The following is a 27,349-nucleotide window of genomic DNA, read 5'->3' as shown; positions in this document are numbered from 1 at the left end:
TGCCACAGCCCTTTGGAAAGCGAAGGTTCCTTCAGGGCCAAAAGGACAGGGAGGTTTTTTTTTTTTTCCTTTCTTTTCTTTCCTTCCTTTCTTTTCTCTTTCTTTCCCTCCCTTCCTCCCTTCCGTCCTTCCTCCCTTCTTCCCTTTCTCTCTCTCTTTCTTTTCTTTCTTTCTTTTGACACAGAGTCTGACTCAATCGCCCACGCTGGAGTGTCGCTCACTGAAGCCTCTGCCTCCCGGGTTCAAGCGATTCTTCCAACTCAGCGTCCCAAGTAGCTGAGATTACAGGTGTGCACAGCCACACTCAGCTAAATGTTCCATTTTTAGTAGATACGGGGTTTCATTATGTTGGCCAGGATGGTCTAAAGTGATCCGTCCGCCTCGGCCTCCCAAAGTGCTGGGATTACCGGCGGGAGCCACCGTGCCCTGCCAGGAAAGGGATTTTGGTTGATTGGTTGGATGGAGGCTTACAGTTTGGATGTGGTGAGCATGAAACACACACTTTCAAGAAGCTGAGCTGACAAAGGGCTTAGGTGGACCGAAAATTCGGAGTTTCCAGTTCAAAACATCTGCTCTCTGAGGTGTGGGTGAAGGTATGAGGGTCCAAAACCGTCCGGGTCCCAGCACCTGATGTTGTTAGTTACACTTCTTTTTTTGTTTTAAGATGGAGTTTTGCTCTTGTTGCCCAGGCTGGAGTGCAATGGCGCGATCTCAACTCACCACAACCTCCGCCTCCCGGGTTCAAGCGATTCTTCTGCCTCAGCCTCCCGAGTCGCTGGGATTACAGACATGTGCCACCACGACCGGCTACTTTTTGTACTTTTTGTATTTTTAGTAGAGAAGGAGTTTCTCTATATTGGTCAGGCTGGTCTCGAACTCTCAACCTCAGGTGATCTGGCCGCCTCAGCCTCTCAAAGTGCTGGGATTACAGGCATGAGTCACTGTGCCCCGCCGTTGTTTTTTGTTTGTTTTGTTTTTGAGACGGAGTCTCGATCCCTTGCCCAGACTGGAGTGCAGTGCACCATCTCAGCTCACTGCAACCTCCGCCTCCCAGGTTCAAGCGATTCTCCCCCCTCAGCCTCCAAAGTTGCTGGGATTACGGGCATGTGCCACCACGCCAGCTAATTTTTGTATTTTTAGTAGAGATGGGGTTTCGCCATGTTGGCCAGGCTGGTCTTGAACTCCTGACCTCAGATGATCTGCCCACTTTGGACTCCCAAAGTGTTGAGATTACAGGCGTGAGCCACTGCGCCAAGCCTTAGTTTCACTTCATTTTTTTTTTTTTTTTTTGAGTCTTGCTCTGTGGCCCCGGCTGGAGCTCTGCCTCCCGGGTTAACTGGGTTCACGCCATTCTCCTGCCTCAGCCTCCCAAGTAGCTAGGACTACAGGCACCCGCCACCATGTTTGGCTAATTTTTTTGTATTTTTATTAGAGACGGGGTTTCACTGTGTTAGCCAGGGTGGTCTCGATCTCCTGACCTCGTGATCTGCCCGCCTCGGCCTCCAAAAGTGCTGGGATTACAGGCGTGATAGTTACACTTCTTTTGGAAAATTTTCTACGTTGACAAACTCTTGAACAGCAAAGAAAGAATATATAACAGCAGAATCTATGATTTAATTAGTTATGCTTCTGTGAAAGTAAAACAAAATCTTGGGTCTCCAATTCACTATTCCAAAAGGAAAACAATTAAACCAAGGAGTTATGCAAGAAACTGCCTTTCAGCAGGGCACAGTGGCTCACACCTATAATCCCAGAACTTTGGGAAGTCAAGGCCAAAGGATTGCTTAGTTCAGGAGTTTGAGACCAGCCTGGGCAATATAGTGAGTCCACATCTCTACAAAAAAAAAAAGAAAAGAAAAATTAGCCAGGCATGGTGGCATGTGCCTGTGGTCCAAACTACTCAGAACTGAAGTGAGAAGATCCTTTGAGCCTGGGAGGCTGAGGCTGCAATGAGCCAAGATCACACCACTGCACTGTAGTCTGCGCAACAGAGTGAGACCCTGGCTCAAAAAGATAAAAAAGCAGCTGCCTTTCCTTTTGTTCCCAAGCAGATGGTTACAGATAAAAGGGTAAATATCGCCTGGGCATGGTGGCTCATGCCTGTAATCCCAACTCTTTGGGAGGCTGAGGTGGGTGGATCATGAGGTCAGGAGATCGAGATCAGCCTGGCCAACATGGTGAAACCCCATCTCTACTAAAATACAAAAAATTAGCCGGGCGTGGTGGCAGGTGCCTGTAGTCCCAGCTACTCAGGAGGCTGAGGCAGGGGAATCGCTTGAACCCAGGAGGCAGAGGTTGCTGTGAGTCGAGATCACGCCTCTGCACTCCAGCCTGACAACAGAGCAAGACTCCATCTCAAAAAATAAAAATAAAAAAAATGTTAAATATCTCCACAGATAGCTACTCTATGTTCAGCATATCTGATTTACTGAGCGTGAGATGAGTACATAATTTATTCCTCTAGCTGCCGCTTTTCTCTTGAAGCCTGGGGATCCAGTGTGTGATGGTGACAGTCTCCTCCCTCTTTCACTTCCAGTCTGCTTTTCCTCTTTAATTACTGAAGCCCTCAAAATTATCTTTGGAGAAAATAACAAACTACACTCCTTCTGTGATTCTGTATTGCTTTCTTCTGGTCATAGTCCTTAACCTTGGCAAAAATCAACTTCTAGATTGATTGAGATCTGTCTCTGACACTTTTTGGTTTATGCTTCTTAGTAGTAGTATTGCGAGGAACACAGGTGCTTAACATCCATTGAGGGCTGGCCATGAACAAAACAAAGATTCCTGCCTTCTTGGACCTTTGGGCCTTCTTTTCTTTTTTCTTTTCTTTTCTTTTTGGTGGAATCTTGCTCTGTTGCCCAGGCTAGAGTGCAGTGGCACATTCTTGGCTCACTGCAACCTCCATCTCCCGGGTTCAAGCAATCCTCCTGCCTCAGCTACCAAGTAGCTGGGATTACAGGCACCAGCCACTAGGCTCGGCTAATTTTTGTATTTTTAGTAGAGACAGAGTTTCTCCATGTTGGTCAGGCTGGTTTCGAACTCCTGACCTCAAGTGATTCCCCTACCTCAGCCTCCCAAAGTGCTGGGATTACAGGTGTGAGCCACCGTGCCTGGCCTTTTTTTTTTTTTTTTTGAGACGGAGTTTCGCTGGAATGCAATGGTGCGATCTCAGCTCACCACAACCTCTACCTCCCGGTTCAAGCGATTCTCCTGCCTCAGCCTCCTGAGTAGCTGAGATTACAGGTGCTTGCCATCACACCCGGCTGATGTTTTGTACTTTTGGTAGAAACGGTTTCACCATGTTAGCTGGATTGGTCTCGATCTCCTGACCTCAGGTCATCTGCCCGCCTTGGCCTCCCAAAGTGCTGGGATTACAGGCATAAGTGCAGTGGCATAAGACAGAGTTTCTCTCTTGTTGCCTAGGCTGGACTGCAATGGTGCGATCTCGGCTCACTGCAACCTCTGCCTGTGGGATCAAGCAATTCTCCTGCCTCAGCCTCCCAAGAAAACTGGGATTACAGGCACCTGTCCACCATCACCCAGCTAAATTTTTTTTGAGGCCGGAGTCTCGCTCTATCACCAGGCTGGAGTACGGTGGCGGATCTCAGCTCACTGCAAAGCCTCCGGGGTCAGCCATTCTCCTGCCTCAGCCTCGGTGGCTGGGACTACAGGCATGCCTGCCACCTGCGCCCGGCTAAGTTTTTGTATTTTTAGTAGAGCGGGGTTTCACTGTGTTAGCCAGGATGGTCTCGATCTCTGACCTCGTGATCCGCCCGCCTCGGCCTCCCAAAGTGCTGGGATGCCACAGGCTTGAGCCACAGCCCGGCCTTTTTTTTTTTTTTGAGATGGAGTTTCACTCTTGTTGTCCAGGTTGGAGTGCAATGGTGCGATCTCGGCTCACCACAACCTCCGCCTACCGGGTTCAAGGCGATTCTCTGCCTCAGCCTCCCGAGTACTTGGGATTATAGGCATGCACCACCACACCCAGCTATTTTTGTATTTGTAGTAGAGACGGGGTTTCTGCATGTCGGTTAGACTGGTCTTGAACTCCCGACCTCAGGCGATCCGCCCGCCTCGGCCTCCCAAAGTGCTGGGATTATAGGTGTGAGCCACCACACCCGGCCCACACCCAGCTAATTTTTGTATTTATTTATTTATTTATGAGACAGAGTCTTGCTCTGTCACCCTGGCTGGAGTGCAGTCTCTTGATCTTGGCTCACTGCAACCTCCGCTCCAGGGTTCAAGTGATTCTCCTGCCTCAGCCTCCTGAGTAGGAGGGATTACAGGAGGGTGCCACCACACCCGGCAGATTTTTGTATTTTTAGTAGAGACAGGATTTCACCATGTTGGCCAGGCAGGTCTGGAACCCCGAACCTCAGGTGTTCCGCCCGTCTTGGCCTCCCAAAGTGCTGGGATTACAGGGGTGAGCCACCATGCCTGGCCTAATTTTTGTGTTTTTAGTAGAGATGGGGTTTTGCCATGTTGGCCAGGCTGGTCTCAACTCCTCACCTCACGTGATCCGCCCACCTCGGCCTCTCAAAGTGCTGGGATTACAGGCATGAGCCACCACGCCTGGCCCACGCCTGGCTAATTTTTGTTTGTTTGCTTGTTTTTTAGAGATGGGGTTTTGCCTCATTGCCGAGGCTGGTCTCAAACTCCTGAGCTCAAGCAATCTGCCTGCCTCAGCCTCCCAAAGTGCTGGGATTACAGGCATGAGACACCATGCTTAGCTGGTTTTATCACAGTTTTAAAAAATTAATAATATAGTAGGCCGAGTAAACAAAAAAACATAGAATTGTACACTTTAGATGGGTGAATTGTATGGTATGTGAATTATATCTCAATAAAGCTGTTTCAGAAAGTTGTGGGTTTTTTTTTTTTTATTTTGAGACAGGGTCTCACTGTGTTGCCCAGACTAGAGTGCAGTGGAGTGATCTCAGCTCACTGCAACCTCCGCCTCCCAGGCTCAAGCGATTCTGGTGCCTCAGCCTATGTTTCAGAAAGTTTTTAATTTGGATTAAGTTCAATGTGTCACTTTTTCCTTTTATGAATTATGCTTTAGGTATAAAGAACTCTTTGTATAACATTAGATCCTTAAGATATCCTTCTGTTTTTTCCCGAAAGTTTTATAGTTTTTACATTTTACATTTAAGTTTGTAACTCATTTGGAGTTGATTTTTGTATACGGGTTTTTGGGGTTTTGTGTTTTTGTCTATGGATGTCTAATTACTCTAACACCACCTGTTGAAAAGCACCACTGAATTGCCTTTGGTTTTTTTGTTTTGTTTTGTTTGTTTTTGAGTTGGAGTCTCGCCTGTCACCCTGGATGGAGATCTTGGCTCACTACAACCTCTGCCTCCCAGGTTCAATCAATTCTCCTGTCTCAGCCTCCCGAGCAGCTGGGGCCACAGACAGGCCCCACCATGCCCGGCTAATTTTTTTTTTGAGATGGAGTTTCGCTCTTGTTGCCCAGGCTGGAGTGCAATGGCGCAATCTCAGCTCACTGCAACCTCCACCTCCTGGGTTCAAGCCATTCTCCTGCCTCAGCCTCCTGAGTAGCTGGGATTATAGGTATGCACCACTACACTTGGCTAATTTTGTATTTTAGGGACAGGGTTTCTCCATGTTGGTCAGGCTGGTCTCTGACTCACGACTTCACGTGATCTGCCTGCCTCGGCCTCCCAAAATGCTGGGATTATGGGCGTGAGCCACTGCGCCCAGCCATTTTTTTGTATTTTATTTTTATTTTTTGGAGACAGAGTCTCGCTCTGTCACTCAGGCTGGAGTGCTGTGGCATGATCTTGGCTCACTGAAACATCTGCCTCCCAAGTTCAAGTGATTCTTCTGCCTCAGCCTGAGTAGCTCCCAAGTAGGCGCCCGCCACCACACCTGGCTAATTTTTTGTATTTTTAGTAGAGACAGGGTTTCACTACATTGGCCAGGCTGGTCTTGAACTCCTGACTTCAGGCGATCCACCTACCTCGGCCTCGCAAAGTGCTGGGATTCCAGGCATGGGCCACCGCACCTGGTTGCCTTTGCAACTTTGTAAGAAATCAGTTGAAAATATATGTATGGGTCTGCTTCTAGGCTCTCTATTCTGTTCCATGATTTATTCTTCTGCCAGTAGAGTATTGATTACTCTAGCTATATAATAAGTTTTTAATCTAGTGATGATTCTTTTTATTTTATTCTTTTTCAAAATTGTTTTAGCTATTCTAGTGTCCTCTCCTTTTCATATAAATTTTAGGATAATCTTGTCTATATTTAGAAAGAAATCTCACTGGGGCTGGGTGCAGTGGCTCACACCTGTAATCCCAGCACTTTGAGAGGCTGAGTTGGGCTGATCCCTTGATGCCAGGAGTTAGATAGCAGCCTGGGCAACACGGCAAAACCCTGTCTCTACTAAAAATACAAAAATTAGCCGGGCGTGGTGGTGTACGCTTGTAATCCCAGTTACTTGGAAGGCTGAGGCAGGAGAATTGCTTGAACTCGGGAGACGGAGGTTGCAGTTAGCCAACATCACGCCACTGCACTCCAGCTTGGCCAACAGAGCAATACTCTGTCTAAAAAACAAAAACAAGGCTGGACGTAATGGCTCACACCTGTAATCCCAGCACTTTGGGAGGCTGAGGTGGGCAGATCACAAGGTCAGGAGTTCGAGATCAGCCTGACCAACATGGTGAAACCCCGTCTCTACTAAAAATACAAAAATTAGCTGGGTGTGGTGGCATTTGCCTGTAATCCCAGCTACTCAGGAGGCTGAGGCAGGAGAACTGCCTGAACCCAGGAGGCGGAGATTGTAGTGAGCTGAGATTGCGCCACTGTACTCTAGTCTGGGTGACAGAGGGAGACTCCATCTAAAAATAAATAAATAAATAAATATATATATATAAATTTAAAACATAAAAACAAAACAAACAAAAAAACCCAAAAAGAAACCTTGCTGGGATTTTAATAGACATTTCATTGAACTTCTATAACAATTTGGGGGAGAATTAGTATCTTAACTATAGTGAGTCTTCTGAATCATGAACGTAGTATGTCTCTCCATTTATACAGGTCTTTGATTTCTTTCATTAGCATTGTGTAGTTTTCAGCATAGAAGTCTTATACATATTTTATTAGATTTACACTTACATATTTCCTTTTTCTTGTTTTGAGAGATTGTAAATCCATCCTCCCTCCCTCCCTCCCTCCCTCCCTTTCTTTCTTTCTTTCTCTCTTTCTCTCTTTCTCTCTTTCTCTCTTTCTCTCTTTCCTTTCTTTCCTTTCTTTCCTTTCTTTCTTTCTTTCTTTCTTTCTTTCTTTCTTTCTTTCTTTTCTTTCTTTTCTTTCTTTTCTTTCTTTTCTTTCCTTCTTTCCTTCTTTCCTTCTTTCCTTCTTTCCTTCTTTCCTTCTTTCTTTCTTTCTTTCTTTCTTTCTTTCTTTCTTTCTTTCTTTCTTTCTTTCGTCTTTCTTTTTTTGAGACAGTTTTGCCAGGCTACAGGGCAGTGGGGTGATCTCGACTCACTGCAACCTCCATCTCCTGGGTTCTAGCAGTTCTTGTGCTTCCCAAGTAGCTGGGACTACAGGCATGTGCCACCACGCCTGGCTAATTTTTGCATTTTCAGTAGAGATGGATTTTGCCTGTTGGCCAGGCTAGTCTTGAACTCCTGACCTCACGTGATCCACCCACCTTGGCCTCCCAAAATGTTGGGATTACAGGAGTGAGCCACCACGCCCGGCCAATTTTTGTATTTTTAGTAGAGATAGGGTTTCACCATGTTGGTCAGGCTGGTCTCAAACTCCTGATCTCAAGCGATCTGCCCGCCTCGGCCTCCCAAAGTGCTGGGATTACAGATGTGCGACACAATGCCTGACACATAGTATATTTTTCATTTCAGTGTTCACCTGTCCATTGTTAGTGTATAGAAATGTAATTGATTTTTCCAATCTATATCTTGTATAGTGACACCTTGCTGAAACTTCCAGGAGTTTTTTGGTAGATTCCTTCATATTTTCCCTGTAGACAATCATGTCATCTCCAAATAGTGAGTTTTATTTTTTCCTTTCCAATCTGCATGCCTTTTATTTTCTTCTCTTGCTCTCTTGCACTGGCTAGATCTTCCAGCACTTTGTTGAATAAGAATAATAAGAATGGAAATCCCTTACATTTTATTTTCCAGTTGTCACTGATGGTACACAAAATTTATAGCTGAAAAAATGCAACTGATTTTTGTATATTGAACTTGTATCCTAGGCAGAGCTAAATTCATTTATTAGTTGTAGTAGTTAGTTTTTCAGGTTTTTATTTTTTATATATTTTTTGAGATGGAGTCTCACTCTATCACCCAGGCTGGAGTGCGGTGATGTGATCTCAGCTCACTGCAACCTCTGCCTCCGCGGTTCAAGCGATTCTCCTGCCTCACCCTCCCGAGTAGCTGAGACTACAGGCGTGCACCACCACCCCCAGCTAATTTTTGTATTTTTAGTAGAGACAGGGTTTCACCATGTTCGCCAGGATGCTCTCGATCTCTTGACCTCGTGATCTGCCTGCCTTGGCCTCCCAAAGTGCTGGGATTACAGGCATAAGCCATTGTACCTGGCCTAGTTTTTTAAAAATATATATACTTTCCATCAGATAAAGAAGTTCTATTCTATTGTTTTTAATTTCAGTTAACATATTAATATATTTTAAATTTCTTTTTATTTTATTTTTTTATTTTTGTAGATAGAGATGGGGTCTCGCTCTACTGACCAGGCTGGTCTCGAACTCCTGGTCTCAAGTGATTCTCCTGTCTTGGCCTTCCAAAGTGCTGGAATTACAAGCATGAGTCACCATGCCCATATATATATAATTTCGTATCCACTGGAAGTTTTATTTCTGTAGGGTTCTATCCCAATCAGTCACTTAAAAACCAAGTAACATAGACCGGAGGGGTGAGAGGTGGGGACTCATTGTGCACAGCAGTGGAGAAGAGGGAGGGGCAGGAGAGGTGGCTGATACCAGGCAGCAGCAGCAGTGATGGGGCCACGACATCACAGAGCAAGCTTCGTCCTCTCCCAGACCCTGGCTGGAGCCTCTGTGGCTTGGGGTGGGCAGTGGGGAGAACCCATCCCACGCCCTCCCCATCCCTTCCCCAGACAGTCTCCTTGTGGGCTCAACCCATGTCTTCTGACAGGAGCCTGAGGCACACGGAGAGGAGGAAGTGGAAGAGGACACGGGAGAGGCAGGGTGGTGGCAGGAATGAAGGCAGAGGTGGGAGGCTGACCAGGGCCACTCCACCCCATGCCCACCCCAGAGAGGGACGAGGAAGCCACCATCACACAGCGTGTCCCGGGGACCAGGTGGGGTTTAAGGCTGGGGGCTGAGGTGGGCAGAGGCCTCAGTCAAAGCCGTTCCAGTGGCTGTGCTGCGAGTCTTATTCCAGTGTTGCGCGCGAGCCCTTGACACCATCCCGCAGGTGGGCACGCAGTGGTGTCCGCCTCTGGCGCCCGCCTGCACCACCATGCGCACAGAGGCGCCGGCGCCACCTTCGCAGGCTGGCAGCATCTCTGCTTTGAGGATGCCCTCTCTGTGCGCCAAGTACTCACACTTGACACTGTAACCTTCAGGGACAGGTACGACGCTGAGGAGCTTGACATGCAGAGGTTGGGGACAGGTGCCTTGCGGATGTCCTTGCTCAGCCTGCGCACTGGGCGGGGGGCAGAGCGAAGGTAATCTCATATCTGCACAGGATCTTCAGGAGGCCAACCTTGACCAGAAAGCTGCTGTCGCTGTCCTGGGTGACCATGATCACCGAGTCATGAAGCTTCTCATCAAAGCAGACGTGGCTCTGGGAGTGTTACAGGCCGAGAAAATGGGGGTTGTGACCAACTCAGTATACCACTGGAGTCTATATGAGTAAACGGTAAACTGTTCTCATGAAAGCAGGGTGTTGGCATCTGCCCCGGGGGGGAGTGCTGAGGGCCGTCGGACCCCAAGTGCAGTGTTCCTTGTGATTACCTATAAGAACATCTGAAGCCTGTTGTACAAAGAAAGAAATTATGTATACCTGTGATAAATCAAGCAAGTGACCAACAGTTACCTCTCCCTCCCTGCTCTTCCTACCTAATAAATACAAAGGGCTGTGGAAGCTCACGGCTGCCCTTGTTCACTAGAAGCAAGGAGCCCCCTGACTCCTTTCAAAATAGATCTTTTTATCTTTGTCTTCATTTCTGCATTCATCCCCCTTCGTTCACACCCGCAGCAACCAACAGCAACACGGGAGCCCTCTGTATCATGGTCTGCCACAAAGCAGAGCGGATACACCTCTGGACCCTGGGCTTGTTGCCCTTGTTGGCTGCAGCCATGGACGCCCTCCCTGTCACCCAGCTCCTGCCAGACACCGCCACTCACACTCAGCAGCCTCCCATGTTCCAGGGACACCAGAAGGAGCCTTGCAGGGTGCACCCAGGGCCGGGCAGGGCAGGGATGACCCAGGCTCAGCTGCAGGAGCTCTATGCCAAGCACGAGGAAGAACCGGCCCATATTTTTAATTTTTTTTTTTTTTTTTTTTTTTTTTTTTTGAGATGGAGTCTCTCACTGTCGCCCAGGCTGGAGTGCAGTGGCGGAATCTCAGCTCACTGCAAGCTTCGCCTCCTGGGTTCACACCATTCTCCTGCCTCAGCCTCCCGAACAACTGGGACCACAGGCGCCTGCCACCACGCCCAGCTAATTTTTTGTATTGTGTGTGTGTGTGGTACACTGGGCGGTAGCGGTGGCTCAGGCCTAATCCCAGCACTGGGAGGCAGGCAGAGGTGGATCCACCCGAGGTCAGGAGATCGAGACCATCCCACCAGCTAGCATGGTGAAACCCGTCTCTACTAAAAAATACAAAAAACTAGCGAGTGGCAGTGCCTGTAATCCCAGCTACTTGGGAGGCTGAGGCAGGAGAATGGCGTGAACCCGGGGCTGAGGAGAAACTGCAGTGAGCGAGATCCGGCCATTGCACTCCAGCCTACCTGAAGCGTGAAACAGAACTCCGTCTCAAAATAAAAAAAATAAAAAAAATAAAAATAATTTTTGAGACGGAGTCTCACTCTGTCGCCCAAGCTAGAGTGCAGTGGTGCAATCTCGGCTCACTGCAAGCTCCATCTCCTGGGTTCACGCCATTCTCCTGCCTCAGCCTCCTGAGTAGCTGGTACTACAGGCACCCGCCACAACACCCAGCTAATTTTTTTGTATTTTTAGTAGAGATGGGATTTCACCGTGTTAGCCAGGATGGTCTCGATCTCCTGACCTTGTGATCTGCCTGCCTTGGCCTCCCAAAGTGCTGGGATTACAGGTGTGGGCCACCACACCTGGCCATTTTTTGTATTTTTAGTAGAGATGGGGTTTCACTGTGTTAGCCAGGATGGTCTCGATCTCCTGACCTTGTGATCCACCCACCTCGGCCTCCCAAAGTGCTGGGATTACAGGCGTGAGCCATCGCACCCAGCCCTAATTTTGTTTGTTTCTTTCTTTTTTTTTTTTTTTTGAGATGGAGCTTTGCTCTTGTTGCTCAGGCTGGTGCACAGTGGTGCAATCTCAGCTCACTGCAGCCTCTACCTCCCGGGCTCAAGTGATCCTCCCACTCAGCTTCCCAAGTAGCTGGGACTATAGGCACACTCCACCCCGTCCGGCTAATTTTTGTATTTTTTGTTAGAGAAGGGGTTTCGCCATGTTGCCCAGGCTGGTCTCAAACTCCTGAGCTCAAGGGATCCACCCACTTGGGCCTCCCAAAGTTCTGGGATCACAGGTGTGAGCCACTGGGCCCAGCCTTGAATGGGTTTAATTTTTTTTTTTTTTTTTTGAGACTGAGTCTTGCTCTGTTGCCCAGGCTGGAGTACAATGGCGAGATCTCAGCTCACTGAAACCTCTTTCTCCTGGGTTCAAGCGATTCTCCTGCCTCAGCCTCCTGAGTAGCTGGGATTACAGGCATGTGCCACCACGCCTGGCTAATTTTTGTATTTTTAGTAGAGATGGGGTTTCTCCATGTTGGCCAGGATGGTCTCGAGCTCTTGACCTCGTGATCCGCCCACCTCAGACTTCCAAAGTGCTGGGATTACAGGCGTGAGCCACCTCGCCCGGCCTTTTTTTTTCTTATGTTAAATAAACAACAAAGAACTGTGAAATAAAATATATAGCAATACAAGGAAAAACATGAGAACAGTTTTATTGGAAATATTCTAACACATTTTCTGAACAAGTAATCAAAAAATAAATAAGGACATAGAAGATATGAACATATACATTTCTTACCCTGAAAACAAACAGTACACCTTCTTTTCAAGTTTCATGGACAGTGGACAAAAGTAAATAATTATTAAGCTACAGAGTATTTTGGTAAATTTTGAAAAGTAGAAATTCTAGAAACCATTCTCGGATCAAAATGCAATACAACTAACAATAATGTAAAACACACCACTTAGAAATTTTGAAATGTAAGTAGCATCTCAAATTATCTTTAGGACAAGATGTAAATCAAGAATTAAAAAAATTAAAAAGCAGACTATTTAGAAAATAATTTAAAAAGTAGGATTAACAGGCAAAGCTATATGCAGAGGTAAAAACAGCATTAAATGCTTTTAGTGTCAAAAAGAGAAAACAAATGAAATGAATTAAGCATGCATGCAAGTTGAGGTTTTGGAAAGTAGTATAAAAACAGTCCCCCCAAAAATGGGAGAAAGGGAATATTTGAAATAGAAAACAGAAAAAACAAACACTCAGAGGCCTGAGAGGCGGTGGGATGAGCTTTCTGCCTGTGGACAGAGACACACTTGGCAGCATCCCTGGGGGCTTGGTCCCCTGGCGTGTGTCATCAGGCCTGTCCCCTCTCACTCCTCGACTCCTCCTGGTGTCCTCTCCTGCTCCCAGGGCTGAAGCTCCTGTGTCTGTGTCATCACCGCATCTTGGAACATCCTGTGCCTCGATTGTGGCACTCTACAGGTTGCTCTACAACTAATTCTTTTCACTTATGACTCACTTACTAGTAGACTTGACAGGACAGGAACCATGTCCTGATACTCGTTGGATCCACAGGGCCTGGTAGGCACTGAGTTCTTAAGAGACATTTGCTGAGTGGAAGAAGGAGTGGATGGGCTCAAGCACCAGTTCCTGAGTTGCATCTGGCCCCACTGCCCAGCCACAGGCCAGAAGCCCATGTCCTGTGGCCTGGAATGAATTAGTCCAATGATAAGAGGACTAACTATGCAGGATCCACCTAATGGATTGTTATGCAACCTATAATGGCTGTGTTGACAATGTCAATAACATATGAGGAAGTGGGGCTTTGACTGGTTTTCTTTTTCCTTTTCTTTTGAGACGAAGTCTTGCTCTGTCGCCCAGGCTGGAGTGCAGTGGCACGATCTCGGCTCACTGCAAACTCCACCTCCCAGGTTCAAGTGATTCTCCTGCCTCAGCCTCCCGAGTAGCTGGGATTACAGGCACCCGCCACCATGCCCGGCTAATTTTTTTGTATTTTTAGTAAAGACAGGGTTTCATCGTATTGGCCAGGCTGGTCTCAAATTCCTGACCTCGTGATCTACCCACCTTGACCTTCCAAAGTGCTGGGATTACAGGCGTGAGCCACCGTGCCTGGCCTCTTTTTCTTTTTCCTTTTTTTAATTTTTCTGAGATGGAGTCTCGCTCTGTCCCCCAGGCTGGAGTGCAGTGGCATGATCTTGGCTCACTGCAACCTCTGCCTCCCGAGTTTAAGCGATTCTCCTGCCTCAGCCTCCCAAGTAGTTGGGATTACAGGTGCCCGCCTGCCACTCCCGGCTAATTTTGTATTTTTAGTAGAGGGGGGGTTTCACCATGTTGGCCAGACTGGTCTGATTTTTTTTATTTCCTCTTTTTACTGAATAATCAAATATTTCTTGTGTGAAATGGAAAATAGTCTTCTCTTCAAGTCCCAGTTCAAACGCCATCTTCTCTGGGAACGACCCTGATTTCTCCAACCAGAAACACTCTGGCCTTTCCTGGGCTCCCAGAGCACCTGCCCCTCCCTCTGGTCTCTTACAGTTTCTGCCTTTGGTTATCCGTGTACCGCCAAGGGGCTCTCAGCACCCCGTAGGCAGGACTGCAGACTTCCTGGATGCCTGCACCCCAGGATGTTCATTCCGGCTTAAACCCACCCTCTATGGGCCGTGTGGGGTGGGAGAGGACAACATACAGGTTTGAATGAGCAGTGGCCTGAATGACAGAGACCACACAGAACTCAAAGTATGCAAGGGCAGAGTATCATGGTCCCCAAACAGACTCCAGCAAGCTTTAGGGACCAGCCTGTGCACACTCACACCTGCTGTGTTACACCTGGCTGGGAAAAGGTCCTGGGAGCAGGTTGTGTGGCTCTAGCCGCAATGAGGCAGGGAGACACGGGTTTGCTGTCACATCACCGGGGGCTGGTGAGTGCAGTTGAGACAGGTGTTATAATCATCATTTTTTTGCCCAGATGAACAAGGAGAGGGCATTCAGGCATGGTGACCCACCTGAGCCACCTCCAGGGGCAAGAGATGAGCAGATTTACTTTAGAAAGGACGACAGCATCAACCACTGCCACGGCCCCCCAGATCATCTGTACTTGGCTGTCAGAACAGTCCTCCTGAAACGCCAATCACACCTGTCACTCACTGCCCTGCTCCGGACTCTTCAGTGGGCTCCCCAGCGCTCAGCATTCGGCCTGACACTCCAGGCGCCGTGTGCCTTTGTCTCCACCTACCTCTCCATTGCAAATTCTGGCCATGGACCCCTGCACCCCCAAACAGTGCACTCCCATATCAGTCCACTTTCTCCCCTTACAACATTTCATCCAAGACCATGGATTCATGGCCTTAAGTTTACTTCTGATCTGGACTTCTGTGTCAGCTCCAGAGTCTAGTTGTCTCACTGACCCCTTCACTTGGGTGCCGGAGAACACTGGATGTTCCAGACCCCTCGAACTCAATGCATCTAACACCTCCCCCCCACCCAACCCCAGAGCAGCTCCGGCTGCTCCGGTAGCTCTCAACTCTGCCCTCTCTGACTGTGCGTTCAATCCACCACTAAGTCCTGCTGATTCTACCTCCAATGTTTTTCTTTTCTTCTAGAGACAGGGTCTCACTCTGTTACCGAGGCTGGAGTACACAATCATGGCTCACTGGAGCCTCAAACTCCTGGGCTCCAGTGATCCTCCCACCTCAGCCTCGCAGATAGTTAGGACTACAGGTGCACAGCACCATGCCTAATTCTTACCTTTTTTTTTTTTTTTTTTTTTTTAAAGAGACAGGCTGTTGCTATGTTGCCCAGGCAGGTCTCAAACTCCTGGCCTCAAGTGATCCTCCTGCCTTGGCCTCCCAAAGTGTTGGGATTACAGGTGTGAGCCACCGCACACGGCTTCCAATGTTTCTCTTACCTCTATCCATTCCCTCCCCCTGTATGTCACAACCCTAATCTAAGCCACATCTCCCATCTGGACTACACAAGGGTCTCCCTGCTTCCTCATCTGTGCCCCTATAAGTGCATTCTCACACAGCAGTCAGGGTGATCTTATTTGTAAACTGAATCATGCCACTCCACTGAAGCTGGGATGAAATCCAGGCTTCTAGTTTTAAGGAGCTTCCAGCGGCCAAATCTGGGACAATCTGAGCACCAAAATAATTAAGATTAATAACTAATTGTAAAATTTATTGGAAAATAATAGAAATCCAAGAGTTCCTACGAATAGTGAATCTATAAATAAGTGGACAGAAGAATGCCAAGTGTTGACTAATAAATGTGGAGGGAGTCCTGGGGTTGAGTTACTATTCTGTAACCATCGTGATTCTTAGGCAATAATCATCAATAGGTGTTAGTCTCATCTATTTAACTTTTGATGTGGAATAGGATATAGTCATGGTTATAAAATACCTCCTCATAGATTACTGGTTATAAGGGGAAAATAGTAACTATAGATTGGAGAAATCAGATAACCTTGACTTGGTGATCAAAATTAAAATCACCAAGGAGGGGCTGGGCGTGGTGGCTCACTCCTGTAATCCCAGCACTTTGGGAGGCCGAGGCAGGAGGGTCTCCTGAGGTCAGGAGTTCAAGACCAGCCTGGTCAACATGGCAAAATCCTGTCTCTACTAAAAAATACAAAAATTAGCCAGGCATGGTAGTGGGTACCTGTAATCCCAGATACTCAGGAGGCTGAGGCAGGGAGAATTGCTTGAACCCAGGAGGGAGAGGTTGCAGTGAGTTGCGATCACACCACTGTACTCCAGCCTAGGCAACACAGTGAGACTCTGTTTAAAAAAAAAAAAAAATCACCAAGGAGGAACAGATAGACATGTATGGCTTTAGCTGTTACACTGAGAAGGACACAGTATCACTTACACGGTCGTCCAGCCAGGAATGCATAACCCATATCTTATAATGAAGAAACAGCAGACAAACCCCAAATGAAGAATGTTCTATTAAAATAAAGGGGAAGATTGAATTCTTCAAAAAAGTCAACACCATGCAAGACAAAGAAAGGCCGACCATTCCCGATTAAGGGATACTAGAGAGAGACAACAACTGAATGCCATACATCACTCTTAGACTGGATCCTGGGCTAGAGGAGAAACGCCATCTAAAGGGCATTACTGAGACAAGTGACAAGATGGGAGGTAAATTAGATACCACATTGGATCAGTGTGAAATTTAATGCAGTGGATAACTGTACTGTGGGAGGAAACACACACTATTTAGGGGTAGAGGAACATGAGGTCTGCAACTTATTCTCAACTAGACTGGACTCAAAGTCATCTGCATATACCTTAAATAGAGAGATAGCCAGTGACAGAGAAATTGGGTAAAATGTGAACACCAGATGAATCTGGGACAAAGGCTATGCAGGTGTCCGTTGTACTATTCTTGAGACTTTTCTGTAACTTTGAAATTATTTCCAAATAAAAAGTTAAACCAGGAAGGGCATAGTGGCTCATGCCTGTAATCCCTTTGGGGATTTGTAAGCACTGTGGGAGGCCAAGGAGGGTGGATCACTTGAGGTCAGGAGTTCGAGACCAGCCTGGCCAACATGCCGAAACACTCGCTGTACTAAAAATACAAAAATTAGCCAGGTGTAGTGGCGGGTGCCTGTAATCCCAGCTACTTGAGAGGCTGAGGTGGGAGACTCGCTTGAACCCCACAGGTAGAGGTTGCAATGAGCCAAGATCACACCACTGTACTCCAGCCTGGGGACACAGTGAGTCTGTCTCAAATTTAAGAAAAAAAAAAAAAAGTTAACCCAAAACCTCCAGGTTTCTTACTGTGGCCCACGAGGCTCTGCCATCACCCCTGCCCAGGCCACCCGGCCTTATCTCAGCCCATCTCCCTGCACGCTCAGCTCCCACTACACGGACTGCCTTTCAGTTTTCCCACCATGCCAAGCTCTTTCCCGCTCCTGGGTCTTTTGGGCCTACTCTTGCCTGTCTATGGAATTCTCCTCCCCAACTCAGATCTCAGGAGATCGTAATTGTCACTTTCTCACAATGACCTTCTTTGACTACCTTAATCTAATTTAGATCTACAATATGCTTTTATGGCACCAAGAACTTTTCCTTCATGACACTTATCACAGTTTATAAGAGTGTATTTTGGGGGACTGCATGACGTCTGTCTTCTCCAACAGCCTGGATGCTCCCTAAAGCCAGGAATCCTGTCTGTTCTACTCATGAATGCATCTTTCCGCCCCAGCGGCTGGACCTGGCACGCAGCTGGGCATTCGGTAGCCAGCTGACTGATTAAATGGTGAATTCCACTCTCCAAGTTCATCCCCAGACTGTTGGTAGCTCTCAGAGAACACGCTCTGTGGTCTATCTCTAGCCCTGAGAACTCATTCAAGAGGTTTCGTCTTCAAAGGCTTTCTAAATTCCCCACCACTACACCGCAATTTGGAACCAAGAGGCCATGGCAGGGAGGAGGTAGCACTTGGGAGGCAAGCCGTGTTATGGGAGACATCATGCAGGAGACCCAGAGAGGGGATGTCAAGGAGGCAGCCGGCTGCTCAGGCTGGCGCTCAGAGGGGCAGTCTGGGTTAGACTGAGAGGACCAACGGCTGGAGCTGCGCACATAAAGGAGATCTTTCTTTTTTTTTATTTTTATTTTTTTTTGAGACGGAGTCTTGCTCTGCCGCCCAGGCTGGAGTGCAATGGCCGGATCTCAGCTCACTGCAAGCTCCGCCTCCCGGGTTCACGCCATTCTCCTGCCTCAGCCTCCCGAGTGGCTGGGACTACAGGCACCCGCCACCACGCCCGGCTAGTTTTTTGTATTTTTTTAGTAGAGACGGGGTTTCACCATCGTGATCCACCCGTCTCGGCCTCCCAAAGTGCTGGGATTACAGGCTTGAGCCACCGCGCCCGGCCAAGGAGATCTTTCACAGACCCATGCAGAAGAAAGAGTCTAAGGACAGGGCCCAAACGAGCCTGACTTAGGGCTAAGCAAGAAAAACAGCCCTGGAAGCAAAGAAGCAGTGTCCAGAGAAGTAGCAGTGATATTCTGAGACAGAAAAAGTTGTTACCAAAGGCAAGAAAGGAGGACATTTAGGCACTGAAATCTCATACATTTGGATTTTCTTCTTCCTTGTTCAAGATCAGCAGTCTGGCACCTGGTGGTTGAGGCAGGCTGGTGGGGTTAAGAGCTTGGTCTACAAACTAGCCGGGCGTGGTGGCACACGTCTGTAGTCCCAGCTACTCGGGAGGCTGAGGCACGAGAATCACTTGAATCTGGGAGGTGGAGGTTGCAGTGAGCTGAGATTGTGCCACTGCACTCCAGCCTGGATGATAGAGCGAGACTCCAGCTCAAAAAACACACAAACAAAAAGAACTTGGACTGTGTCTGAATCCTGACTTCATAATATATTAATATCAGCTGAGTGACCTTGGGCAACGGACATGACTTCCCGGGACTCCAAGCCCTCATCTGTACGTTGTTGAGGGGGCTGCTGTCAGAATGACATGCGATCCTCTTTGGAAGCCCTTTGAGCCATATTTGGTCTACGGTCTAGGAAACAAATGACATCGTGGTGCATGCACAGCGCGAGAGGGTGCACTGGTTCCAGTTCACAGGAATGTGTCCTAAGTTCAACCTTTCACCAATAGCAGTTTCAGACAAAAGTCAGAGCCCTCCACCCACCTTCTATTACATGTCCCCTTCCTCTGATGCGGCCCCTAATTAAAAACAAAAACAAAAACATACAGTGGGCAGGTTCCATTTAACATGATCCTTCCTCTAAAGCCTCCTTCTGAAAAATCGGTTTTCTCCCTGTCCCCAAGGGTGCCCCAAGTCATACCATGCCAGAGTTTGCCCTCATGACTGCAATTATCCCTCAGCTGAGAGCATTTTGCACTGTTTTCCAGCCACCCATGGTGACACTCGCCTCAACACAGCTATCTTCTGTGGATATAGGTAAGTATTCTCAGGCCCCTTACTTGGGGATACCATTAATGTCTGCCCGTAGCTTTGGACCATCCCATCTCTGAAGGCAAGAGAAGTGTGTGGCTACCATTTCACAGCTTAGAAAGCACTTCCCCAACACAGCCTCCCTTTCATCCTCACGACTGCCCGGAGAGGTAGATACAGCAGGTAACAGCTACAGTGGTTTGTGTTTATCAAGCACTTACAATGTACCATGCTCTGTGTTAAGCATTTTCATATGTGATCCAATTTAAACTCATGAAAACTCTATGAAGATGATGTTTGCCACAATGATCAATCAGTGCCACCACTTTACAGAAGAGAAAAATGGAGTGGCTCGTAACTTGCCTCAGATCAAAGAGGTAGTAAGTAATGGAGCCAGGATTCAAGCCTCAGACTGACTGACTCCAGAGCCACACTCTTTTTTCTTTTTTTTTTTTTTTTTTTTTGAGACGGAGTCTCGCGCTGTCGCCCAGGCTGGAGTGCAGTGGCGCGATCTCGGCTCACTGCAAGCTCCGCCTCCCGGGTTCACGCCATTCTCCTGCCTCAGCCTCCTGAGTAGCTGGGACTACAGGCGCCCACCACCGCGCCCGGCTAATTTTTTGTATTTTTAGTAGAGACGGGGTTTCACTGTGGTCTCGATCTCCTGACCTTGTGATCCGCCCGCCTCGGCCTCCCAAAGTGCTGGGATTACAGGCGTGAGCCACCGCGCCCGGCCAGAGCCACACTCTTAACCCTCCTACAATATTGCCTCGCAAAGCAAGCATTGACTTCCCACACATTATTCTACCAATTAAATTGAAGCTCAAAGAGGTAAAGTGACTTGCCTAAGCTCTCACCACCAGGAACTGGTAGAGCTAGGATCCATACTTGGATTCTCTGGCTCTGAGGCCCCGAAACCAAAAAGGCAAGATTCAACGTTCTAGGCAAAATTTCAGAAGCAGACTTGACTTGCCGACGCTGCTCAGCCCAGAGTAGTGTTTCTTTTTCTTTCTTTTTCCGTTTTTTGTGTGTATGTGTGTGTGTGTGTGACGAATCTCCCTCTGTCACCCAGGCTGGAGTGCAGTGGTGGGATCTCAGCTTGCTGCAACCTCTGCCTCCCTGGTTCAAGCAATTTTCCTGCCTCAGCATCCTGAGTAGGTGGGATTTCAGGCATGCACCAGCATGCCTTGCTAATTTTTGTATTTTTAGGAGAGATGGGTTTCACCATGTTGGTCAGGCTGGTCTCGAACTCCTGACCTCGTGATCCGCCTGCCTCGGCCTCCCAAAGTGCTGGGATTACAGGCATGAGCCACTGCGCCTGGCCTTTCTTTTTCTTTTTTGAGACAGAGTCTCACTCTGTCACCCAGGCTGGAGTGCAGTGGCACAATCTCTGCTCACGGCAACTTATACCTCCCAGGTTTAAGCGATTCTCCTGCCTCAGCCTTCCGAGTAGCTTGGACTACAGGTGTACAGCACCGTGCCTGGCTTTTTTTTTTTTTTTTTTTTTGTATTTTTAGTAGAGATGAGGTTTCACCATGTTGGCCAGACTGGTGACCTTAAGTGATCCAACTGCCTCGGCCTCCCAAAGTGCTGGGATTATAGGCATGAGCCACTGTGCCCGGCCCCAAAGTAGTGTTTCTATGCAGGAAATCCCTCCTGGAATTTATCAGGAAATCTGTATGTTCTTCTGTTTGTTTGTTTTTTTTTTTGAGACGGAGTCTCGCTCTGTAGCCCAGGCTGGAGTGCAGTGGCCAGATCTCAGCTCACTGCAAGCTCCGCCTCCCGGGTCCACGCCATTCTCCTGCCTCAGCCTCCCGAGTAGCTGGGACTACAGGCGCCCACCACCTCGCCCGGCTAGTTTTTTTTGTATTTTTTTAGTAGAGATGGGGTTTCACCGTGTTAGCCAGGATGGTCTCGATCTCCTGACCTCGTGATCCACCCGTCTCGGCCTCCCAAAGTGCTGGGATTACAGGCTTGAGCCACCGCGCCCGGCCCTGTATGTTCTTCTGAATCTCAAAAATGATCAGTCAAGAAACTGGGAAAATGGGGAAAAGCATTATAATTCTCCTGTGAGAATTAATGCTTAACAATCAACATAGAGGCATTCCTGGCTTAAAGAAATCCACCAATGTCAAGTTGAAAGCAAGAGAAGGCAACGTTGACACACGGAGTCTAAAGTTAAGGTACTGTAATCCCAGTACTTTGGGAGGCTGAGGCGGTTGGATCATTTGAGGTCAGGAGTTCAAGACCAGCCTGGCCAACATGGCAAAACCCTGTCTCTACAAAAAACCTAACTGGGCATGGTGGCACATGCCTGTAATCCCAGCTACTTGGGTGGCTGAGGCACAAGAATTGCTTGAACCCGGGAGGTGGAGGTTGCAGTGAGTCAAGATCACGCCACTGCACTTGAGCCTGGAAGCTGGAGCAAGACTGTCTCAAAAAAATAAATAAATAAAGTTAAGGTAGACAGTTCCAGAATATGGGACAAGAGTACCTAGGAGATAAGTAGTCAAAATACTTTTTGTAGCTGTTGACACACCAAAAGTATATTGGTGGCTCTCTCTGCTGTTAAGAGCGAATCATTCTCACAAATATTAATGTTTATGTGCAGTGTATTTTATACAAATCCTACAAATGATGTTCTAATAAATAACAAGTTTTGGAAACAAATAAGTCCTTAAATTGGCAATTTCTCTCCCTCTCTCTTTTTTTAAGAGACAGGGTCTTGCTCTGTTGCCCAGGCTGGAGTGCAGTGGTGCAATCACAGCTCACTATAGCCTCAAACTCAGGACTCAAGAGACCTTCCTGCTCTGGCTTCCCAAAGTGCTGTAATTACAGGCACGTGCCACCATACTCAGCCTAAACTGGCAATTTCAACTCGTGATTCTGTGTAGTGTTGTTAATCTTGTCAAATATTTGAACATCTTGTTATTTAAACACTACCCAATAATGTTCATTGGCATTTTTCAGTTATTGAATATTTGCTATGGCCTACAGTTCTTTGTAACTACTACTAAATGTGTATTTCTTATTTATTAAAAAATACAGAAAGTAGCCGGGCACGGTGGCTCACGCCTGTAATCCCTGCACTTTGGGAGGCTGAGGTGGGTGGATCATCTAAGGCCAGGAGTTTGAGACCAGCCTGGCCAACATGATGAAACCCTCTCTGTACTAAAAATACAAAACATTAGCCGGTTGTGGTTGGTGGCACATGCCTGTAATCCCAGTTACTAGGGAGGCTGAGGCAAAAGAATCACTTGGACCCGGGAGGTGGAGGTTGCAGTGAGCTGAGATCACACCACTGCACTCCAGCCTGAGTGACAAGAGCAAAACTCTGTCTCCAAAAAAAAAAAAAAGAAAAGAAAAATACAGAACAACATGCTTTCAGGAATTCCCCCAAATTCCAATTTTTCATTCCCAACTCCTGAAGGTTAGGTTCCCTTTTGGGAACTTGGAAATCTTAGCCCAGAGGAACTGGATGAACTTCCCAGACAATCCAGTGGATGGCAAATGGAGAGAGGTCATCCTTGTTGGCCTCCAGGAAGGCTCTACACAGGAGCTGGTCCTGGAGTGGAGCCTCCTTCACCAACATCACCCTGGTAATGACTCAGGAAAGGTCACTCCAGAATTCCATGGGCTGAGCCTAAAGCATTGGCTTGAAGCGTGAAATTTGTGTGTCATCTCAATCATTGGTGCAAATGTTAACTTTCATCCCAGGGAGTATCTGAGTATCTGCTCACTTCAGTGTAAAAAGCGTTTTCTATAATTCACCAGAGAAAAATGAATGCTCTCCATAAATGGAGGCCCTGTTAACCCACGGCCTTAACCCCGCCGTGTCCCATGCACGGGAAGTGGCACCGCAGTGCTGGCTGTGGAGGCAGGCAGGCAGGCAGGCAGGCAGGCCGGCCTGTGATCTGAATTCTGGTTCTGCCACCTACTGGCTTGTGTGACTTTGGGCAGGTTCCTTAACCTCTCAGACTCAATTTCTCCACTGCAAAATGCAGATAATGAGAATATCCATGCCACAGGGATGCAGTGAGAACTAAATTACATCATTCACAATGCCTGGTACAGAGTAAACCCTCAATAAACGGGAGGCGTTATTATTTCCTAGTACAACAGACCCAACGGTGAAGTCAGGAAGTGAGAGCTTGGTGAAGGGCCTTGGATCCACCCAAAAGGCTCACTTGCACTGCTTCTTGGGCTAGGATTTTCCAGGTAGGTTAGGCCACTAGCTCAGGGCTGCCCCACAAGTCTCCGTGCCTCCACACGGTTCCGTAGCGCGAGGCAGGCGTCTGGGCTGAAAGGTCACTACTGTTCCACGCGGGTTTCCAGGTGGGCCTGCTAGGCTGACACCCTGGTGGAAGCACTTGCCGTATGTCCTTAGGCGCTGGAGGTCCCCCGGCGCTGGCGTACAGAAGCCCTGGTGTGCCGAGTGGCTTCCGCGCCGAGGTCTCTGCGCGTGCGCGGGCCTCAACACATGCGTGGACGTCTGGGCACCACGTGGGCGTCGCGTAGTGCTGCAGAAGGCGTGAGGCTGGCGGGTACCGTGCGCCTGTCCCCGACACGGCCCCTGCCTGCTATGGACCCGGAGGCTCAGCGCCGGCAGGACTCGGGACTCGGCGCCTCTCTTGGGGTGGCAGGCACCTCGCATGGCACACTCGGGCCACTGGGCGGGTGGCCGCGTGGGTGCGTGAGGAGACGGGCAAGGCAGCCCGATGCACCCCTCCCCTGGGCCTCTAGCAAGGCGGCCTCAGGCGCTGGATGTGGTCCAAGTTCTGCCCTAAGCCCTTCCCGCGCATTTGGGCGCCAGTGGTGAGCCAGATGGATGCTGTGGCCTTAGGTTCGGGCAGGTGTAGGGCCGCTTGCCCCAGATGTTACCGCGGTGGGTGAGCTGGGAAGCTCTTTCCGCCCTCGGGGCACAGGTAGTGGCTGGATCTTGGGGCAGCCAAGGGAGGCTTTAGGGGCCTTGGCTTGCTTGGGGAGCCCACTCACCTCCCCTTACCCTGGGGGATCGTCCTGGGTGCCCTCGGGGCCTTGCTGCCTCCCCCGGGAGCTCTGGTGTCCGGCACCGCTGTGGAACTGGGCCGGGCATTTGTCCGGAGGCCCCTCCTGGGCAGGAGCCTCCTTAGGGGCTCTGTCTTCAGCCCCTTCTCGTGGAGGGCTCTCCTCGTCATTCTCACTCCCGAATCCTGTAAGGAGAAAAGAAGAATCTGGGTACTGTTTCCTCTTCTCCTCATCTCACTAACTTTCCACAGACTTGCTCCGTTTATGACTTCCAAATGGGGCAAGTTGGTGGAAAGTCTTTTGCAAGCGATTAAGTTGTGTATTTTTGACAGCAGGCAGAGGGTGAGGCAGGAGCTTGTAGGAGACCTGTAAGACCACAGTTTCTGATATTAGACAGTCCTGGGTTTGAATCCTAATTCCAACCATTACCTGTAGTGTAATCTTGGGCAAGCTACATAACTTCTTGTTAAGCTCTAAGACGGAGATAACCGTAATGGCAGCCTCAGATGATTCTGTCAGTGTGGTTGGTACATCCACAGGCCATCAGGGATATGTTAAATTGGAAAACCAATATAAAACTTTACCTTTGGCCGGGCGCGGTGGCTCAAGCCTGTAATCCCAGCACTTTGGGAGGCCGAGACGGGCGGATCACGAGGTCAGGAGATCGAGACCATCCTGGCTAACACGGTGAAACCCTGTCTCTACTAAAAATACAAGAAAATTAGCCGGGCGAGGTGGCGGGCGCCTGTAGTCCCAGCTACTCGGGAGGCTGAGGCAGGAGAATGGCGTGAACCCGGGGGGGCGGAGCTTGCAGTGAGCCGAGATCGCGCCACTGCACTCCAGCCTGGGGCACAGAGCAAGACTCCGTCTCAAAAAAAAAAAAAAAAACTTTACCTTTAAGAAAATTTTTGGCCAGACGCGGTGGCTCACACCTGTAATCCCAACACTTTGGGAGGCCGAGGCGTGTGGGTCGCCTGAGGTCAGGAGTTCAAGACCAGCCTGACCAACATGGTGAAACCCCGTCTCTACTAAAAATATAAAAATTAGCTGGGCGCGGTGATGGGCGCCTGTAGTCCCGGCTACTCGGGAGGCTGATACAGAAGAATCTCTTGAACCCAGTAGGCAGAGGTTGCAGTGAGCCAAGATCATGCCACTGCACTCCAGCCTGGGCAACAGAGTGACCAGCCTGGGGCCAGGCATGCTGGCTCACGCCTGTAATCCCAGCACTTTGGGAAGCCAAGGTGGGCGGATCACTTGAGGTCAGGGGTTCGAGACCAGCCTGGCTAACATGGTGAAACCCCATCTCTACTAAAAATACAAAAATTAGCTGGGCATGGTGGTGCGGCACCTGTAATCCCAGCTACTTGGGATGCTGAGGCATGAGAATCGCTTGAGCCTGGGAGGTGGAGGTTGCAGAGTGCCAAGATCGCATCACTGCACTCCAGCCTGGGTGACAGAGCAAGAGTCTGTCTCAAAAACAAAACAAACAAACAAAACGAAAAAGCCCAGCCTGGGCAACATAGCGAGATTCCATCTTTACAAAATATTAAAAAATTAGCCCAGCATGATGGCATGTGCCTGTAGTCCCGGCTGCTGGGGGTGGGTGGCAAGGTGAGAGGATCACTTCAGCCTGAGAGGTCTGAGCTGCGGAGACCTTACGATCATGCTGCTGCACTCCAGCCTGGGCAACAGAGTGAGACCCTGTCTTTTTTTTTTTTTTTTTTTTTTTTTTTGAGACAGTGTCTCCCTTTGTTGCTCAGGCTGGAGTGCAGTGGTACAATCATGGCTCACTGACGCCTCAAACTCCACATCTCAAGCAATCCTCCCAGCTCAGCCTCCCAAGTAGCTGGGACTTACAGGTGCACATCACCATGCCTGGCTAATTTTTGTATTTTTTGTAGATACGGGGTTTTGCCATGTTGCTCAGGCTGGTCTTGAATTTCTGGGCTCAAGCAATTCACCCACTTCAGCCTCCCAAAGTGCTGGGATTACAGGTGTGAACCACTCGCCTGGCCAAGACTCCATCTCTGTATAATTTTTTTTTTTTGAGACAGAGTCTTGCTCTGTCACCCAGGCTGGAGTGCAATGGTGCCGTCTTGGCTCACTGCAACCTCTGCCTACCGGGTTCAAGCAATTCTCCTGCCTCAGCTTCCTGAGTAGCTGGGACTACAGGTGCGTGCTACCACACCTGGCTAATTTTTGTGTTTTTTTTTTTTTTTTGGTAGAGACAGGGTTTCACCGTTTTGACCAGGTTGGTCTCAAACTCCTGACGTCGTGATCCACCTGCCTCAGCCTCCCAAAGTGCTGGGATTACAGGCATGAGCCACCGTGCCTGGCTGACTCCATCTCTTTAAAATTTTCGTTTTCAACTCTCGTCACTGAGTGAAACTTTGCCACCCTACTAACACTTATGTACATCCTTAATGCCCAGTTTTTGGTGCCTAATAGTGTTTACCATTAAAATAACCAGGAGTTCTTGGAGGGTAGCTGCTTACATTTCTTGAGACAAGAAAAATCAGCATGGGTCTATAGCATCCTGTTGATTCCAGAAAGTAAGGATATTTTCAAGGATATCGGGGTAGTGGTACAAAGACAAAGGTGATAATATTTTTTTTTGAGGTGGAGTTTTGCTCTTGTTGCCCAGGCTGTAGTGCAATGGAGCCTCTTGCCTCACTGCAGTCTCCAGGTTCAAGTGATTCTCCTGCCTCAGCTTCCTGAGCAGCTGGGATTATAGGCACCCATCACCATGCCTAGCTAATTTTTGTATCTTTAGTAGAGATGGGGTTTCACCATGTTGGCCAGGCTGGTCTCGAACTCCTGACCTCAGGTGATCTGCCCGCCTTGGCCTCTCAAGGTATTGGGATTACAGGCGTGAGCCACTGCGCCTGGCCCTTAAGATACTTTAGTTGGTCAAATTTGTGATCAAAGCCCAAATCCCCTATG

At 48.6% G+C, this 27,349-nt stretch overlaps 1 protein-coding gene, 1 long non-coding RNA gene and 1 pseudogene across 3 annotated transcripts in view; 1 reads left to right on the top strand and 2 right to left on the bottom strand.

The window, feature by feature from the left end:
- Positions 1–8,756: 8,756 nt before the first annotated feature.
- LOC116271302 lies at positions 8,757–10,502 on the top strand. Of its 2 annotated transcripts, XR_004179808.1 has the most exons (3): positions 8,757–9,327; positions 9,595–9,890; positions 10,230–10,502. It is a non-coding gene; the product is annotated as an uncharacterized LOC116271302 (long non-coding RNA). The 2 variants fall into 2 exon arrangements; XR_004179807.1 differs by lacking the exon at positions 10,230–10,502 and having other exon boundaries at positions 9,595–10,174.
- On the bottom strand, positions 9,366–10,400 carry LOC103880393 (annotated as a pseudogene).
- A 12,977-nt stretch (positions 10,503–23,479) lies between the features above and the next one.
- BCL7C (BAF chromatin remodeling complex subunit BCL7C) overlaps positions 23,480–27,349 on the bottom strand; it is a 63,952-nt gene continuing 60,082 nt past the window's right edge. The window contains exon 6 of the mRNA XM_017953294.3: positions 23,480–24,591. Within this exon, the coding sequence (XP_017808783.2) occupies positions 24,391–24,591 (201 nt within the window). The 3' untranslated portion in view covers positions 23,480–24,390. The remainder of the gene's footprint in view (positions 24,592–27,349) is intronic.

This window comes from Papio anubis, chromosome 18, assembly GCF_008728515.1.
Source record: "Papio anubis isolate 15944 chromosome 18, Panubis1.0, whole genome shotgun sequence".
Classification (NCBI taxonomy): Eukaryota; Metazoa; Chordata; class Mammalia; order Primates; family Cercopithecidae; genus Papio; species Papio anubis.
Note: the sequence above shows the minus strand (reverse complement) of the source record. Positions and strands in the feature narration are given on the sequence as shown.